The 17,484-nt window shown below is 39.5% G+C and overlaps 1 protein-coding gene across 12 annotated transcripts in view; it reads left to right on the top strand.

Annotated features, from left to right (window-relative positions):
• The window catches only part of STOX2 (storkhead box 2), a 222,582-nt gene that overhangs the window by 195,145 nt on the left and 9,953 nt on the right, over positions 1-17,484 (top strand). For 9 of the 12 annotated variants that reach the window (XM_019666941.1, XM_019666942.1, XM_019666951.1 and 6 more), the window contains one exon: positions 2,261-4,526. In XM_019666941.1, the coding sequence (XP_019522486.1) occupies positions 2,261-4,526 (2,266 nt within the window). Of the gene's footprint in view, positions 1-2,260; positions 4,527-4,688; positions 4,738-10,036; positions 16,516-17,484 lie in introns of those variants that run through there. The other 3 variants (XM_019666943.1, XM_019666947.1, XM_019666946.1) reach the window with 2 other exon arrangements.

The raw sequence follows: 17,484 nt of genomic DNA, 5'->3' as shown, positions 1-17,484 counted from the left end.
AACACATTTCTGAAGTCAAAATGTTGAGTCCTCAGTTCTACACCCTCTACATGTTAAACACTCTCTTTTATTATGAGAACCATAAAGTTCCTTAATCTGACCACTGCTCCAACATGCAGTAGCCACAATCACATTGCTATGACAGTCCCCTATGTTCCTTTATCTCTCCATCCTAATTTCTTATTCCTACTGATCCTCAGGCCACCTTTCCCTCCCTCCTGACACTCACTGTTACAGTGACCTGTGTCTTACCCAGCCAGTTTCTCCTCGATGTTTCTGGTCAATCCAGCCCACATCCCTGTTCATGCTACAGCATTGGCAGCTTTGATGTTTTATTTCTGACCCTGTCAGAAGGGAGCAGGAGGAGGGCTTGTGGGACAAAGTTTATAAAGTCTACAGTGGTATACAGTAATGTCCTAGGCCTTCACATTCACTCACCCTCACTCACTGACTCACCCAGAGCAATGTACAGTCTTGCAAACTCCATTCATGGTAAGTGCTCTATACACGTGTACCATTTTTTATCTTTTATATCATATTTTTACTGTACCTTTTCTATGTTTAGATACACAAATACTTACCATTGTGTTACAGTTGCCTACAGTATTCAGTACAGTAATATGTTGTACAGGTTTGTAGCCTAGGAGCTACAGACTATACCATACAGCCTAGGTGTGTAATAGGCTATGCCACCTAGGTTTCTATAAGTGCACTCCTGGAGGTTTGCACAACAATGAAATCGCCTAACAATGCATTTCTCAGAACGTATCCCCGAAGTTAAGTGACGCATGACTATATATCATTCAGGTCAATCTTATAAATATTATCACCCTCAATGTGCCTGGTACTGAGGAATGGAGAATATCCAAGAAATAAAGTAAATGTGCTCCAGCCAGGAAAATTTATAATCTCTTCAGTATGTATAGTCCTAAGCCTGTCTCTTAAAGTAGACAAGGCATAAACATGAACACAAAACCTTTTGAAAGCAATATCAGTTACTGTACAAAGGAGTAGCTACTGGGTTGTCGGAAAAGTCATGACGCATTTTTGCAATGAAGAACATAGGAAAAATACATCATGACTTTTCCGATAACCCAATATGATTTTCTTCTAGAATTTATATTCTAGCAAATATGGCAATTTTGGCCTCAGTGACCAGAAAGATGTAGAGCACCTAAGCTTTCGTGAGAGTATGTATTAGGGCTTCTCTGGCTACAGATTAGAAAAACCACCTCCATCCTGCTGACTTAATGCCAAGAAGGAGGAAGATCTAACCTGAATTCACCAAGGCTGTAATCACTTTAAAAATTGAAAGCCATGGTTTCAAAATTGGATAGTACATCATAAACAATGGTCAATCCCAGTTGCCCTTTTATATAATTTATAAAATGAAGTTTATTAAGTAAACTCAATCTTAAAAAAATGACTGTATAGAGTAGCTCCATATATATATATAGCCCTCTATATATTTTAGATTAGTAGTTCAATACCAAGATGGTTAGTTCAACCGTTTCCCTAGTTACTTTTATTGAAAAAGTCTTTTTTGTAAATTTCTATCATATCATGTAAAACAGTTTTCATTTTTCCCCCTCATTTAAAAATAGTCTGTCTTTAATGATTCAGTTCAGTAAAGGTTTGTAAGAACAGTAGCAGCCTAACTCCATCTATCTATCCATCTCCCTCTTCCCAGCTCTTGTATTTCCCCATTCTATTGGTAGTAAGATTCATGAGTCATTGGAGAAAACTAGTGTTCACACTAAACATAAAGAATGCCTTTGAATCATGCTCACTTGCTATATGATAATACTGTGACGTTTGGCCAAATTAACAGGATTCTATCTACGTTAGATTCTGCTGTCACAAAATATCATAGATCAGGTGGCTTCAACAAGAGACATTCATTTCTCACAGTTCTGGAGGCTGGGAAGTCCAAGATCAAGGCCCCTGCAGATTTGGTGTCTGGCGAGGAACCTCTTCCTGGTTTGTAGACAGCCGTATCCTCACATTGCAGAGAGGGAGAGAGAGCGCTGGTCTCTTCTTCTTATAATGTGACATCATTAGGGCTCCACTCTCATGACCTCATGTAAACCTGATAATCTCCCAAAGGCCCCCCACCTTCTGATACCATCATACTGGGGATTGGGGCTTGAACATATGAATCTTGGGGGGAAAAGATTCCAGTCTATAGCAGAGTCTGAAAACTCGGGAATCAACAACACATTACCTCTTCATTCTCATGAGTGTTTTCTCTTGGTTATAGGTGTTCCCACCCCAAGCCAAGAAATTCTACGGCACACCCTGAACACACTGGTACGGGAGAGGAAAATCTACCCAACTCCAGATGGCTATTTCATCGTGACCCCACAGACTTATTTCATAACACCTTCCCTCATAAGAACTAACAGTAAATGGTACCATTTGGACGAGAGGATACCTGACAGGTCTCAGTGTACCTCCCCACAACCCGGAACCATAACGCCCTCTGCCTCAGGCTGTGTCAGGGAAAGGACATTACCCAGAAACCACTGCGACTCTTGCCACTGCTGCAGAGAAGACATGCACAGCATGCATGCATCGACTCTGCAGAGGAAACCTGCCAAGGACTGCAAAGACCCGTATTGCCCTCCTTCACTCTGCCAGGTACCACCCACTGAAAAGAGCAAAAGTACTGTAAATTTTTCTTATAAGACAGAAACTCTCTCAAAACCTAAAGATAGTGAAAAGCAGTCCAAAAAATTTGGGCTCAAGTTATTCCGGCTAAGTTTTAAAAAAGACAAGACCAAACAGCTAGCCAATTTCTCGGCCCAGTTTCCTCCTGAAGAGTGGCCCCTGCGAGACGAGGACACACCAACTACTATCCCTCGGGAAGTGGAAATGGAAATCATTAGGCGTATTAACCCGGACTTGACCGTGGAAAATGTCATGCGGCACACTGCACTAATGAAGAAACTTGAAGAAGAAAAAGCGCATAGGAGTAAAGCCGGGTCTTCTGCCCATCACAGTGGAAGAAGTAAAAAGAGTAGGACTCATCGAAAGTCCCATGGAAAGTCTCGGTCACACAGCAAAACACGAGTGTCTAAAGGAGACCCATCAGATGGTTCTCATCTGGATATCCCGGGTGACAGAGAGTATGACTTTTGCGATCCTCTTACCAGGGCCCCCAGGGAGGGCTGCTTCATCATTGAACACAAAGGAGAGAACTTCATCATGCATAGCAACACGAACGTGATCGAACCTCATTTCCCCATGACACCAGAATGGGATGTGTCGGGGGAGCTGGCCAAAAGGAGAACTGAGATGCCTTTTCCTGAACCTTCCAGGGGGAGCTCCCATTCAAAAGTGCACCGAAGCCACAGCCATACCCAGGACCGACGGTCCAGGAATGAGAGGTCCAACAAAGCCAAGGAGAGATCCAGGTCCATGGACAACTCCAAGGGCCCTCTGGGTGCTTCCTCTCTGGGGACGCCTGATGACCTGGCTGAAGGCTGCAGCCAGGATGACCAAACCCCCAGCCAGTCCTACATCGATGATAGTACTTTGAGACCTGCACAGACTGCTGGTCATCAAAGGGCTCACATTTTGTCCACAAGCTACAAAGAGGTGTGTATTCCAGAAATTGTCAGTGGCCTCAAGGAACCATCCAGTGCTTGTAGCCTCTTGGAGCCAGGCAAACCACCTGAGAGTTTACCATCCTATGGTGAACTCAACTCTTGTCCAACAAAAACAGCTGCGGATGACTATTTCCAGTGCAACACCTCCAGTGAGACGGTGCTCACTGCGCCGTCACCTCTGGGAAAGAATAAGGAGGACCATGACACTATGACCCTGGCAGAGGGGGTGAAAAAGCTGCCTCTGTCAGATAGGCAGGCCCCACATTCCTCTAGGGAGCCTATAGGGCACAAGGAGGAGTCACCAAAGGGGCCAGGCGGGGGACCGGCTGCTTCGGGCACAGCGGCCGAAGGGATTGCCAATGGACGCCTCATCCAGCATCACAGCGCTGAGCCCAGCAGCCTGGACAAGAGGAAAGAGATATTCAGCAAAGACACACTCTTTAAACCTCTTCACAGCACCTTGTCTGTAAACAGCTATCACAAATCCAGCCTGTCCCTCCTCAAATCTCACCCGAAGACATCTGCTGACACACTGCCAGGCCGATGCGAGAAACTGGAGCCATCCTTGGGGACCTCAGCGGCACAAGCTATGCCAGCTCTCCAACGTCAGCAGGAGTCAGGGGGGAACCAGGAAGCCTCTTTTGACTATTACAATGTCTCTGATGATGATGACTCTGAGGAAGGGGCCAACAAAAACACCGAGGAAGAGAAAAACAGAGATGATGTAGGCACCATGCAGTGGCTCCTCGAGAGGGAGAAGGAAAGAGACTTGCAGAGGAAATTTGAGAAGAACCTCACCCTTCTGGCCCCAAAAGAAACGGACAGCAGCAGCCACCAGAGAACCACCCATTCAGCACGCCTCGACAGCATGGACAGCAGCAGCATCACTGTGGACAGTGGATTCAACTCCCCACGGTAGGGAGAGGCATCTTTGCACACACATACACCTACCGGGGCCTGGGGCTTTATGCAGATCATTTGAAAAACTGATGATTTCACGGTCTCACTTCTGTGAATGAGGGCTTAAGAGTTGTGTGAGTTGTATTGTTAACAACCTGTTTCTGACTTCTTTTTCAGGAATTGAAACAAATGTTTCTGCAGCTGTAGAGATCACCAATCTGGACTGGTGGGTTGGCTCCTTCCCTCAAACTTGCATCAGTCCAGTCTAATACCAGCATTTCCCAGTATTTTTTCTTCTATGTTTATATTGCCACCATGCTGATAAAGGAAGGTTTTTTTTTTTTTAAGTCCTTCAAAAATAGTAACTTTTTGAGTAGAATGAGTAGTCATTGGGTGGGTGGGATAGGGGTCAGGAATAAGTCGATTGACTCCAAGACGGGGGTCCCTCTAGTGAAAATATATAGTTGACTCTTGAACAACACAGGTTTGAACTGCACAGGTCCAATTATATACAGATTATTTTTTTCAATAAATGTGGTAAATGTATTTTCTATTCCTTATGAGTTTCTTAATAACATTTTCTTTTCTCTAGCTGATGTTATTGTAAGACACAGTATGTAATACATGTAACATACAAAATATGTGTTAATATGTGTTTATGTTATCAGTAAGGCTTCCAGTCAACAGTAGGCTATTACCAGTCAAGTTTTTTGGGGAGTTAAAAGTTATACACAGATTTTTGACTGCATGGGGGTTGGTGCTCCTGACCCCTGTGTTGTTCAAGGGCCAACTGTAACAGCAGATCTCAAAACCTTTCCAGTGGATCTAGAAGCTTACTACCATTTTAACCTGACTTTTCGTGTGCCCACCCCCCGCCCCCTATGCTCATACACCTTCCTCTTACCTCTCGTGTCTATAGATAAATGGACCGTATTCCTCTCACAGAAATATTGGGGCCTGTGCCCTGTTAGATCAGAGCATGTGCCAGAACTGTTCTTTCTCTTCCTGCAGAGCTGATACCACCTAATCATAATCCTCTAATCATAGCCCCTTCTTTTTAGTCGGTGCTGGTCATTCAGCAAAGGGTTGACAGTTGAGAGTATGTAATGCCCAATGGTCATGTCCAATACACTGAAGTGATTCGGGATTAAGAAAGCACAAGAGAGTCTATGCAACTTCCTTTTTTTCTCCTTAACTCTTCCTTCTCCTCAAAATGCAACTCGGGACCTAATTCTCCTTCTAAGTTCTACTCCAGATTGGTGACTCTGAGATGCAGAAATACTGTTGAGAAATTGACATTTCTCATTAGTCTTCTCATGAGATTCCCAAGATATTACAATATTTATAACTTTAACAAGTATCCAGATATGATTATGTACTTCATATATTTATTTTAATTATTAAAAATTAAAATTAGCACTATTGTGATTATTTCACTGTATCTCTGGATAATTTGGGGACAGAGCATCCCAAATTAGAATTGGGAATCATTAGTCTGTTTGTCCCATGTTAGGCCTTTGTTATTTCTTAAAGGGCTAGATCATTATTATTATTATTAATGTTACTATTAATATTATTATTGCCATGTAACCTTTTTTCCAAGTTAACACATGTGTGGAAGTCTAGTATCTAAACAGACCACAGAGATGGCACTCTGGTTAAAGTGGGTGAGAAACCAGGGGTCCCAGATCTTTTCTATGCATCCTTTAGGAGCCCTAAGAGACCTGAGGGAGCATGGTACTCAGTCTGGAAACTACTGGCCTATTAAGTGACTTTTCTAAGAAATAATTGGTGCTAAATATTTTTCTATTCCAAATCAAATCTTAATTTATTTACCAGCTATTTCTTTCTGCTACTCTTTCCTCCTCTTGAATTCCTAACAGTGGATACCATATAAGCGTAATTGACAGTCTGTAATCGATGGTCGAAGTTCAAAACCATCGCTTATGGAAAGGTGTGGTTTCTTTGCCTGTACCTTATGTTCTACTGTTTCTTATTATATAGACTCTACCCACCTAATATATTTCACACAACCATTTCCAACCCTTCATGTTGCCTCCTGGCCCCTGGCCTTACAGAGGGAATACTGCCATACTCCAGAGATAGTTGCTAAGGAGACATTGAGAGTAGCTTAATAGCTTCTAACTCAGAAACCTACCACTACATAATATTGAAAGTTTTTTGTTTGTTTGGGGGCAAAGAAATAAATATTCATGAAATAGTTGAACCAGTCTCTCCACAGAATATATTTTATCTCCAAATTTGGCATATAGAATATAGAGTTTATGAATGAACTACTTCTTGAAATATGTATTTTTGCATATCTTTAATAATGTACTTAAGGTTAAATGCTTTGTCATGGTAGAAGGTAAAGGTCGTTCTGAAGAGACAACCTTCACAAATTAGCTACGTGTCTGTCCACTATTATTAGGTAGAATTTTCTCTATAGGAATACGTAGATCATCCATAAATTTCATGCAGTTAGAGAATCTACGTAACAGTTCCTTACTGTACCCCTTTCATATTTAATATACATTAGTTAGAAGCTAGATGACAAACTTATTTTTCATACCTATTTTTAAACTGTATTTTCTGCATGCCTCAATAAATTCACTAAGCTGCCTTTCTAATGCATGAGGATGGTCTACGAAGGAGAATATTTGAGTTATAGGGAGTTTTACTCTCTAGCATGAGGAGTATTTTAGCCAAATAGCATTATCGTGCTGACACCTCCCCACTGTTGTGAGATACAGGAATCTTAAGTGGGCCATTTATTCAGGTCTTACAGTAAATCATTGAGCAACTAAGATCCAACTGGAAAAAAGAAAAAGAAAAAAATGTGATCGCCACACTCCCAGCTTTCAATACTGGCTCAGAAGTCATCTTCAACCACATTTCCAAAATTCTTCAGTCCCTTTTGTTGGGAACTAAAGAGTATTGAGAAGGAAAAAAGGTACAAACATAAGCTATGCCATAGCTGTGAAAAGCCTGCTATTCCACATAGGCCAAAAACTGGTTGATAAACATAATATGAAAATCATAGGGACCGGAGGCTGCCAGGGATGTGTCTGCCTAATGTACCGCATGACACGTGCTGCCGAAGCCTGAGGCCATGGGAAACACATGCAACCAGGGGGATGAATGACAGAGCTGCTGGATTCAGTCCGTCTGCCTATAAAATCCTGAAATCTTATTTTTAATGTTGTACTCCATTAGCTCTCTTATTTAAAAAGTAAGAACTTTTAAACTTGAGGAAAATCTTTACTGTTAATACTCCATTTCCATTAACTTTTTTCACCATCATATCCAGAGTTCTCAGTGTGAATGTCACACACTATACTCATGATTACAGCAATAATGAAATATATCCTTTGGAGAAACTGGAGTACTATATGTATTTATCACTATTAATATGTTGGCTAAGGTCACAGAGGCATCTTAGAGTACAGACAGCCACAAATGGACATGATGTATTGCAATGATGTGTGTTTACAGTGCCTGGTACAGTGCCTGGCATATAGCAGATACTTGATAAATGTTAAGACCATGCCTTAAAAGCTGGTTTAAACGTGGGTCCTTTGGGCCTTCAAATGCGTTTTCCCATAGAAAAGATGCCATTAGTCATGTAGATTCCTAAACCAACCCACAGTAGCTATTTCATTCATTACATGCCAGAAGCACAACAGAAATAATTTACATTTGTCTAACTTTTTTTTATACAAATTCTTCATTGACACGTTTCTTCTTCACAGTAACTCTGTGAGGTAAGTCACGTAACTCCGATTTTAGAAATGAGGAGGTCAAATACCATAAAAGGTAATATCACGATTAAGAATGAAACTGAAGGAATGTCTCATGAGATCTCTGGGGTTCCACATGTTTATTGCTTTTCTTCCATCTTCTACCTGACCCTATGCCTCTGCTGTAGTGCTGGCAAGCCACTAATGAGTTTTCTTAGAGAAGGTGTAAGGCAGGTAAGTAGGTAAATCTAGTACTTTCTATCCCTTTAGTGATGATATGTTGAATATTTTTTAGGTAGGCTCAGATTTACCATAAGTATAATGGGAGAACTTGACTTATTTCTATAAATGTTTTTAACCTTCTGGAGGTACCACCCTCTGCCGTCAAGAAAGGTCCAGGGGTTTTTTTGGTAGTCAATGAACCATTTTTTAAAAAACAATTAACTCCTGGCTCCTTGATGAGAAGCAAACTGAAGGCCACAAGTGGTTAGGATGAAATAACCTGTTAGTAAGGGCTGCCAAGATCTAGGATTAAGACAAAATTGCTATCAGTTTAGGACGGGAGTGAGAGGCAGCTAGGATGCCCACTGTAGTACTTTGACCTGCAGACTAGCTTCAGCAAGCTTAAATCAGTTATGAGGACCAGCTCTCATCAAATATTTTATAAACCTTGAATTGATCCAATAGGGTGAATATTTTTTATGAAATGTATTGGGGGTGACTCTGGTTAGTAAAATTATATAGGTTTCAAGTGTACATTTATATAAAACATCATCTATATATTATATTGTGTGTTCACCACCCAGAGTCAGTTCTTCTTCCATCATCATATATTTGACTCCCTAGGGTGAATATTTTGAACATTATATGGTTTCTTCAGTCTCTTTGTAAGCTGGTAAGTTTCTTACTACCATTTTGAGGGTCCGAGACATGAAACCCATTCATTTCCCATCAATTAGGCCAAGTAATCTTATTTCTGCTATTGCACTACACATTTGAAATGTTCTAAATTTCTTGGAGCACTAAAATAGATTCCAGTATTTCTAACTTAGAAAAATTAAGAGAAATCAAAAACTAAAGTCTTTAAGACACCTCTTTTCCATAAGACCTCTTTAAAATATAAAGTATTCCCACCAAAGTAGGAGGGTGTGGATAAATGTAAACTTCACAAATGAATTAGGAAGCATCTAAGATTCCTTATCTGAAAATATAATGTATTTTAACTAAAGCGTTAAGATTTGAAACAGCTACATGAAGGTGTTTAAAAAGAATTTTATTTCCATCAGTACAACAAATTAGCCGGTGGCATGCTTGAAGTCCACCAAAGTCAAAATCTGCTAATCAAGAATGCAAACAGAGTCATTAAGGTACAATTATTGAGTTTACTAAAGAGCAATATAGCAATGAATTTCCAGACTGAAATGAAATCATTACATGTGTATATTTACAAGTATTCTTTTTTTAAAACCTGATGCGATAGCTATCCATCACATCAAATTTGGAAGTAGTTTCCTTGAATGTAAAAGGAGGGGGAAGACATTTAAAGTGCACTTAGCTGTGTAAAAACCCTTTCTTCAGTGTGCTGTTGATTATAGATGTCTGTGAAAGCTGCTGGAGCCATGTTGGAGGAGCATATGTGAATAATCAGTATGAGATGTTATATATATGACATTATGAACCAACAGAGGAAATCCATTAATGACATCATTTGCTCTTCCTCTGGAACTCACTCTATAATTATTTATGTTCAAAACAAAACAAAACAAAACCTTTTTACTCTTTTAGCACTCGGGAGAGCCTGGCTTCCAACACGTCAAGCATTGTTGAAAGTAACCGTCGTCAGAACCCTACCTTGAGCCCAGCCCATGGTGGAGCTGGCCCGGCCTTCAACTTCCGAGCGAGTACGGACCCCCCTACAAACGAAGCTGAGAAGTTACAGAAACCCTCCAACTGCTTGCAAGCTTCTGTTACTAGTGTGTGATAATCGTTCTGCCTCAGATCTCCTGTCTCATTCGATACAGCCAAGTTTACGACACTGGGACTGATGTTTACATCTTCGGAAAGACAAGCATCTCAACCACAGTTTTTGTGTTTACTTAAACTGTGCTGCTAAGTAGGCTAGAGCAAAACACAAAAAAAATCTTTCTTTCAGAGTATTGCTTTTCACATTTATGGCTCTGTAGAAACAGAATAGCAGTAGGGGTGATATGTACACTTTTGCTTCACTAATTGTAACTGAGCACACATAGGAAAGTCTAGACACTGTAAGTGTAATATGCATTTTCAATGTCATGCAGTTGCCAATTCCATTTTTAAATGCCACAGATGTGTGTTCCTCCCAGTCTGTGGGCAGATGGTGCCACAGAACTGATCCTTGACACTTCCAAACAAACAAAAACAAAACAAACAAACAAACAAAAAACTAAGCCACCACAAAATGTCAAATGCAAGGGCCCACCTTGAGGGAAATCAACGCCAAACTGACGAGAAGCGACCCCAGCCCTTTGTGTGTGAATTGTTTATGCACCAGTCATTTCTCACTGTGAGTTTTTGTGACACAGTTCTGCAGGAGCCCATGGAAGTGTGTCAGAAGGGGTCATGATTGAAATACTGGGAGTGTTTCTTTTCAGGAGTTTTGTTTTTCAGTGTAACAGATGCTTGTCTGATTTTCAACCTTCCATAATCACAAACAGGAATATAGGCCTTGGAGTCTGAAGTGGAGAAAAGGGAAGGGGGTCCCCAGCCTGACTGGGGCACAGCACTAAGTGATGGAAGAGGTAATGTGGACTTTCAAAAGGTGTTAGTCAAATATGTAAGGAAGATCATTTCCTCTATTGGGATACTTCTGGTGATCCTATCTTAATATAATAGATACAATAATTAGTTTGTTTAAAAGCAGAATGTTCTTTGTGATACAAATGAAGAGTATGGCCTGGGGATGTTATTCTTTCTAATGGAAGGACATAAATCTATTTTATGTAGTTTTAAATAGAATGCCTAAATTAGGCTGTGGGAGATGATTTTTAGTGGCTATAGGAAAGAGCAAATTTAGGGAGAGTTGAACTTCAGGCCTTTTATTCCTGGGAAGATATCTATAGAGAAAACTTTAAAATAATTTTTGATCAGAAATATACATGTGCCCATGTAATTAACAACAGAATATGCTCATTCTGCAAGTGTGGTATAATTCCAACTTGTACTCCCGTAAAATTTACCAGAATAATGATTATGCATACATGAACTATGCCAGAGTAATGTTTACAGATAACTTTGTAACCAATTTCAGGAGGCATTTTTAGGTGGATGTATGGTTATTAGCCCAACTGATTTCAAAATGGTTTAATATTTGGCTTTGGTTTACAATGTCATGTCGAATACAAAGAAGCCCGCCCGGTTAGCAGCAATGTGATTACAAACAATCAAGCTTTCAACCTTCTAGGAAAGAGACTTTTCAAAGTTCCTTGTGTTTTATTTTATAAGAACAATGGGATAAATCTGTAGATAATGGAAAATTATTTGCAAAAGGGTTACATATGACACAAAAAGTTTTGTTTAGTGGCATGTGATGTTTGGAGCCATATACCATAAAATATATATCCCCAAATAAATCGAAACTATTTTCTCCTCAGATTTCAGTCAATGGCATAAAGTTTGTGAAAGACTTCTGCTACAGTATTTAGGTTTAATCACTAGCAATCTGTTTAAAGAATGCAGTCGTATACATTGTTGGACTGATTCTTGAAACATTTGGGTGCTCCCTCATGCTTTTTCAGCTATTTGGAAGTTACATTGGGAACTGGACTCATTGAGTCTAGTGTCGATTTCTTTTTTGTGCTTATAGTAAAACATAAGCACATTTCTTGGTAAACTCCCACACCACTGAAATGCTTAAGTCAGTTAGCTCTCAGTGTCATTCCTTATTTCCTCCAAGGCATGCCTTGATTGTTCAGAAATGCACTATTTGTCTCATTGCTTAAAAATACAACCAGAAGGAATGATAATGTATCTAATAGACTATATATACAGAGTCTGATTCCTTGGGGAGTTGTATACCATACGGTTGTTAAATTCTTCTGCCTAAATTCGTCTTTTTTTCCCAAAAACCTGCTCTCAAGTGTTTATCATACTCTCAGTTCATAAATAATATAACCATTGAAACAATACATCAGCCTCTAGTTGATCCTCTGAAAGTAGCCATTATAATAATCAAATGCTGTGTGAACAGGAAAGGAAAGCATTACCTTTAGAAGCTTTAAAATATGAATTTATCAATATTTCACAAGAAATAGGTTTACAGAAGACGTTATTCAGATAAAATGTGTACACTATTTGCCTGATGCTATGGGGTACATGATTTAAAAAAAAGAACTCCCTTAGACCAGCAGCCATGAGCATTGAAATGATGGACTTTAAAGATGATATGATATAAGTAGACATTCCATGTAGAAAGATCCCCTGTCGAAATCTATTTGGGATTCCTGAGTGGGGGAGGAGTAGTGGCAGGAAGCACATTACAGATGTGACCCAATGGTCTACAGTGAGATTCTTGGTGACCAAACACTTGGGCCGCTCCAAGCTTCGCCAACATCCTTTTCCTCCAGTGAAGTGATAGCTTTGTGTTACATGGCTGCTTATCTAGTCTTCACTTAGCTTATCAATTGAAAGGTTTACAAAACTGAATCTGGTTGAATCTCTGTGTAGCGTTCAACTTTAAAGGGTCAACCCATCTGTCGGCATTTTGCACACTTATGTATTATTATGATACAGCATATTACTTTATGGTAATTTTTATTTTTACATATAACTACCTCCATAAATTTGATGAAGCGGCAGCAGTGCGTTAAAGTGTATTGTTCAGAAAAGCAAAGTTTAAAACTTTATCATTAGGCCATGGCATTCTGTGTGTGTGTCAATGATTGCCTACGTGGACTCATGACTTTTCCATTGCCATGGTTTTCTTTTACGGCATTATTTCACTTTCAGATGTAAACCTGTCTCTCCTTTCTTCCCCACAAAAGCGCACTTGATTTTGTTATGAATGATAGGAAGTTTAAATTTCTTGTCTCCCCCACCCCCTAATTCCTGCTAAAAGCTCCCCCTGGCAAAGAGCCAATCGGTAAACATAATTTAGTGAGCTATTTACTCCTATAAAAATCTGATTTAAATTCTAGTCTTTCAGTAACACAAGACACACAAGAAATTGGGACTGCCAACTTTGAAGCACTTTGGTCCTCTGCCTGCACTCACATATTACCATATCCAGCCCAACTTCTTTTGAATGAAAAGAGCTGTGCTGTGTCTTCGCAACTTCTGTTAAATAGTTTGTATTCCATTTTATATATTTTGCACATCTCAGGGGACCTTAATGAACATATGAAAACGGGGGCGGGGGGGTGCCATCAAACAGAGAAAAACAAATAGAAGAGCTGAAAGGGGACTAGCTGAGTAAAAATAACACATGACTGCTTCTCTGAGGCTATGAAGCTCAAGTTCAGGAAGCATAAATTGAAAGTTAATCTGGAGTAACAATGATCTGAACACCAGCTGTTCCCAAATCTCCCTTTTTCATAACCCAACTAGCATTTCCAAAATGCAAATTTAAATTATATTGCAGTCACCTTAGGGAGAAAAAATAAAAACCTCTTCATTGAAAATGAAAGCATTGTTCCTTTTTTAGGTTGGCACAGCTTTGTAAAATTCTACCCAGGATAAACCACTTATCACCACAAAGTGTACTTGAAAATAAAGTTTTTAACTTAAATTATTGGCATATTGCTCACGATACAGTAGCGATCATATTTTGAAAAGTCTCATCATTTATAACATGGGCAGTATTTGGAGCTTGATTAAAAACCAACAACAACCTATAATGACTTTGCAAGTTCATTTTGGGATCTCAAGTGCTTCCAAAGCATTCATATTCACAAACAATTAACCAAGCAGGTCATATTTGTAATACCCATACTTGAAATGAATAAACAGAAGGAGTGACATAAGATTACCCGGAAACACAGTGGCAGCTATCAGTGATCAATTTTCTATCTGTTTGATAGACCATCATGAGAAATCAATATAATGCTATTTTTCTGATGTGTGCTAATAAAGTCAAAGAAAACAAATACAACTTTACACCTTTGTCCATTTTCATTCAAAAAATTCAGGGTGTTTGGAATTTTACACCTCGGTACACCTTAATGGTATCGATTTATAAAGTGGGAAATTAACAAATCCACTCAAATGCCATTGTGGTCCGAAGTAGATCTAGACACACACCCTTGTTTACAGTTTCATATTGGGCTTCTATAATTCCTGTGCTAAAAATACCATCTTTCAGGAACATGACTGCTCCTGGTAGTGGAAGGTGCTGAAACAGAAATTTTAATTAAAAACTTTATCAAGTACTCTTCACAGTGCTTCTTAGCACAACAGAAATTCAGTACAATATGTTGAGCCCTACTTTGAAGAATCTGGATTTTCGAGGGAGCTGATCTAGTTCTCAGTGTTTTCTCAAATTAAGAGATACAAGATTCTTGACGAGGATCTTGTCTGTTGCCACAGGCCAGTCACAGAAGCAGCTGGCAGCATGCTGTCAGGTGACAGTGCAGACTCCAGCAGAAGCCATCCCTTCCTACCCTCTGCCCAGCCCCCAGCACTGTCCTGCTCACTGTCAAGGCATCCAATACTCTTTTGTTCCCTAGCAACTTTTCTGTACATTTAGGGCTCGGGGAAGCTACAACACAGGGAAAAAAATGAATGCAAAAGCCATGGAAAATATTGTTTTGCTTTGGGTTAGTAAAATATGGGCAGGAAAGAGATTATCATCGGTCTGATCTGTGCCAAGTAAGATAAAAGAATCAGCTGTCACTTCGTCACTCTCCTAGGAGGGTTTACAGTATTAAGGGTACATCCAATATTTTCCCATAGATCTTTATTTAGGAGACATTTCATAAATTATATATACTGGGGGAAAAAAGTCATTATTAAATTTCCTGGTGTGTTCAAAACAGACATTGGCATCTCCCTGATTGAGTTAATCTTGGCGTCTTTTGCAGCAGTATCCCAGAGAGAGATTCCCCGGTGATAGCTCCCCTAATACATAATCCTGTGTTTTCACGGTTCTGTATCTTACAGTTGCTGATTTGCAAGGCTCAGAATGCTACAAGGCTCAAGGGGGACGAAACCTCCTTCTTATGATTGTATATTAGCAGTTATCGGGCTTTAATCGCTCCTGTTGGCTTCAAATGCGAACACACACACACCCCGCCAACGAGGCAAGGGGCTGTTTTCCAAGTGAAGCCTATGTTAAGGCTAGAAACTTGGCTGATCCGCATACAGCTGCCTACCTCCCTGTGCAAAGGCTGAGCTTGGCACCCCCGTTCCCTTGCTCCCACCAAAAAGAGGTACCAAATCTGAGATCTGAGATCTCCTCCGATGTCAGTCCTCCGCAGTTACAGGAAATGCATCATGAAGTACACACCCAGCAGCTCCTTGCCTTCCTGTCCTCCCAGGTCCTCCCTGCCTCTGCCTCATTTCCCCGCCTAGATACCGATACACCGCCGTGGTTTCCACATTGGAAGAGCAAACTAGTGTGTGGTATTGTGCACACACGATGGGTTAGCACTAAGCTGCCCTAGGGTCGCCTTCCTGTAAGTATTGACAGCTACAAATTAAGGTCCTTAGAGTAGTTGACATAGATACGACTTTCTAGCAGAGAATTAAATTTCAATGTTAAGTTTAAAGGGATCATAATTCTGCAGGTATCTTTCTCTGAGTGACTGAATGTGACTATTGCATTAGGGTAAATGAATTAAGAAGTGCAAGTGGGATTTACTGTATGTTAGAAAGGAGTTTTGCAGCCAAGACTGCCTTGAATAAAATGTGTTTGCACTGAAAAAAAAATTTTAAATTACTTGGTCTCTGGTTGCTGTAAAGGTCATCCAAGATGGATGTTCTGTTTATATTGTATAGTATTTCATATGAAATAATTACAGTTCATGAAATGTCTTCCCTAATGTTACTGATTTATAACAGCACATTTGTAACATGGTTTTTATCGTGTCAGTGTACCATATTGTAAATGATGATTACTTGTCATGCTTAGTATAATAACTTAAAAGATAAAAAAGCACAGGGATTTTTGTAAGTCTATATTTGAAAGTCCCTCCATATGGTAATATTGTGTTCATGTTGTTTATGTAGTGTTGTGTGAAATATCCATTTTGGATTGTGTTACTTTTTAAGATATTAAATAACATTTGGTTATATGTCTAAGTGGATTTTTTTTTGGTATGTGAGAGAAAATACTTTAGGTGAGATCAATTTATTTCTCTCCTCAATATGATTTCACAACAAATTTTTATTGCATCATAAAAATTTTTGCTATTAGAGATTTTGAATTAAAACAACTAAAAATAGAAATTTCTGATCAAAATCTTTTTCCAGGAATATTGAAAAAAAATCACATTTTTAGCTAGCTTTTCAAATTTAAAAGAATGAGGCTTAGAGAGGCTTATAATTAAGTTTTCTATGTAAAATTATAAAGTAATATGGTTGGGTTTTTGTGTTTGTTTGTTTTTGTTTTGTTTTGTTAACACTCATGTCACAACTTCTATCCCCAAATAAACGCGATCCCCTCTCCAGTAAACATTCGGAAGCTATTCACATATTCCAATGAGGTATTTACACAAGTTTGAAATGCCACCATGTTTAATTGCCTTCACAATGTGTTATACATTCTTTTGACTCTCCTCAGTGATGGCAAATCTTTGTCCTGGGAGAATGAACTCCGTTTTCTTAAACCAAAAGTGATCTTCAGTAAATAAATAAAATGCAATAATAATAATAATAATAATAATATTCCCAAAGTGATCTGCTATCAAGCAGACAGTTAAGTGAGGAAACAGCATTCTTAGTCAAACACAATGTGGAGTTAGGAAGTGGAGCCTAACTTTCTTGTAAAGGCAACACCCTAAACCGACTTCCATAAACCGTTTTTTGAACAGTGGCAGTGTCATTTGGATACGTGTGGAGAACCCAAGGCGACTGCTTTGAAGGACAAGTTTCATTTTAGCTGAAAGAGTTAGTCTCTCCCTATTTTAAACTGTCTCAGTACAGGCACATCATTTTTCAAGACTGAAGTTAGGAAGAACGAAAATACTGAAAGTATATTGTGAGGTTTACACGAGGACCAAAGGCTGCTGTGCTAGAGGAAAGGGTAATTCTATGTGCCTTTC

The sequence above is a fragment of the Hipposideros armiger genome, unplaced genomic scaffold (assembly GCF_001890085.2).
Source record: "Hipposideros armiger isolate ML-2016 unplaced genomic scaffold, ASM189008v1 scaffold_481, whole genome shotgun sequence".
In the NCBI taxonomy this organism is placed as follows: domain Eukaryota; kingdom Metazoa; phylum Chordata; class Mammalia; order Chiroptera; family Hipposideridae; genus Hipposideros; species Hipposideros armiger.
This window is presented reverse-complemented; position numbering and strand designations above follow the sequence as displayed.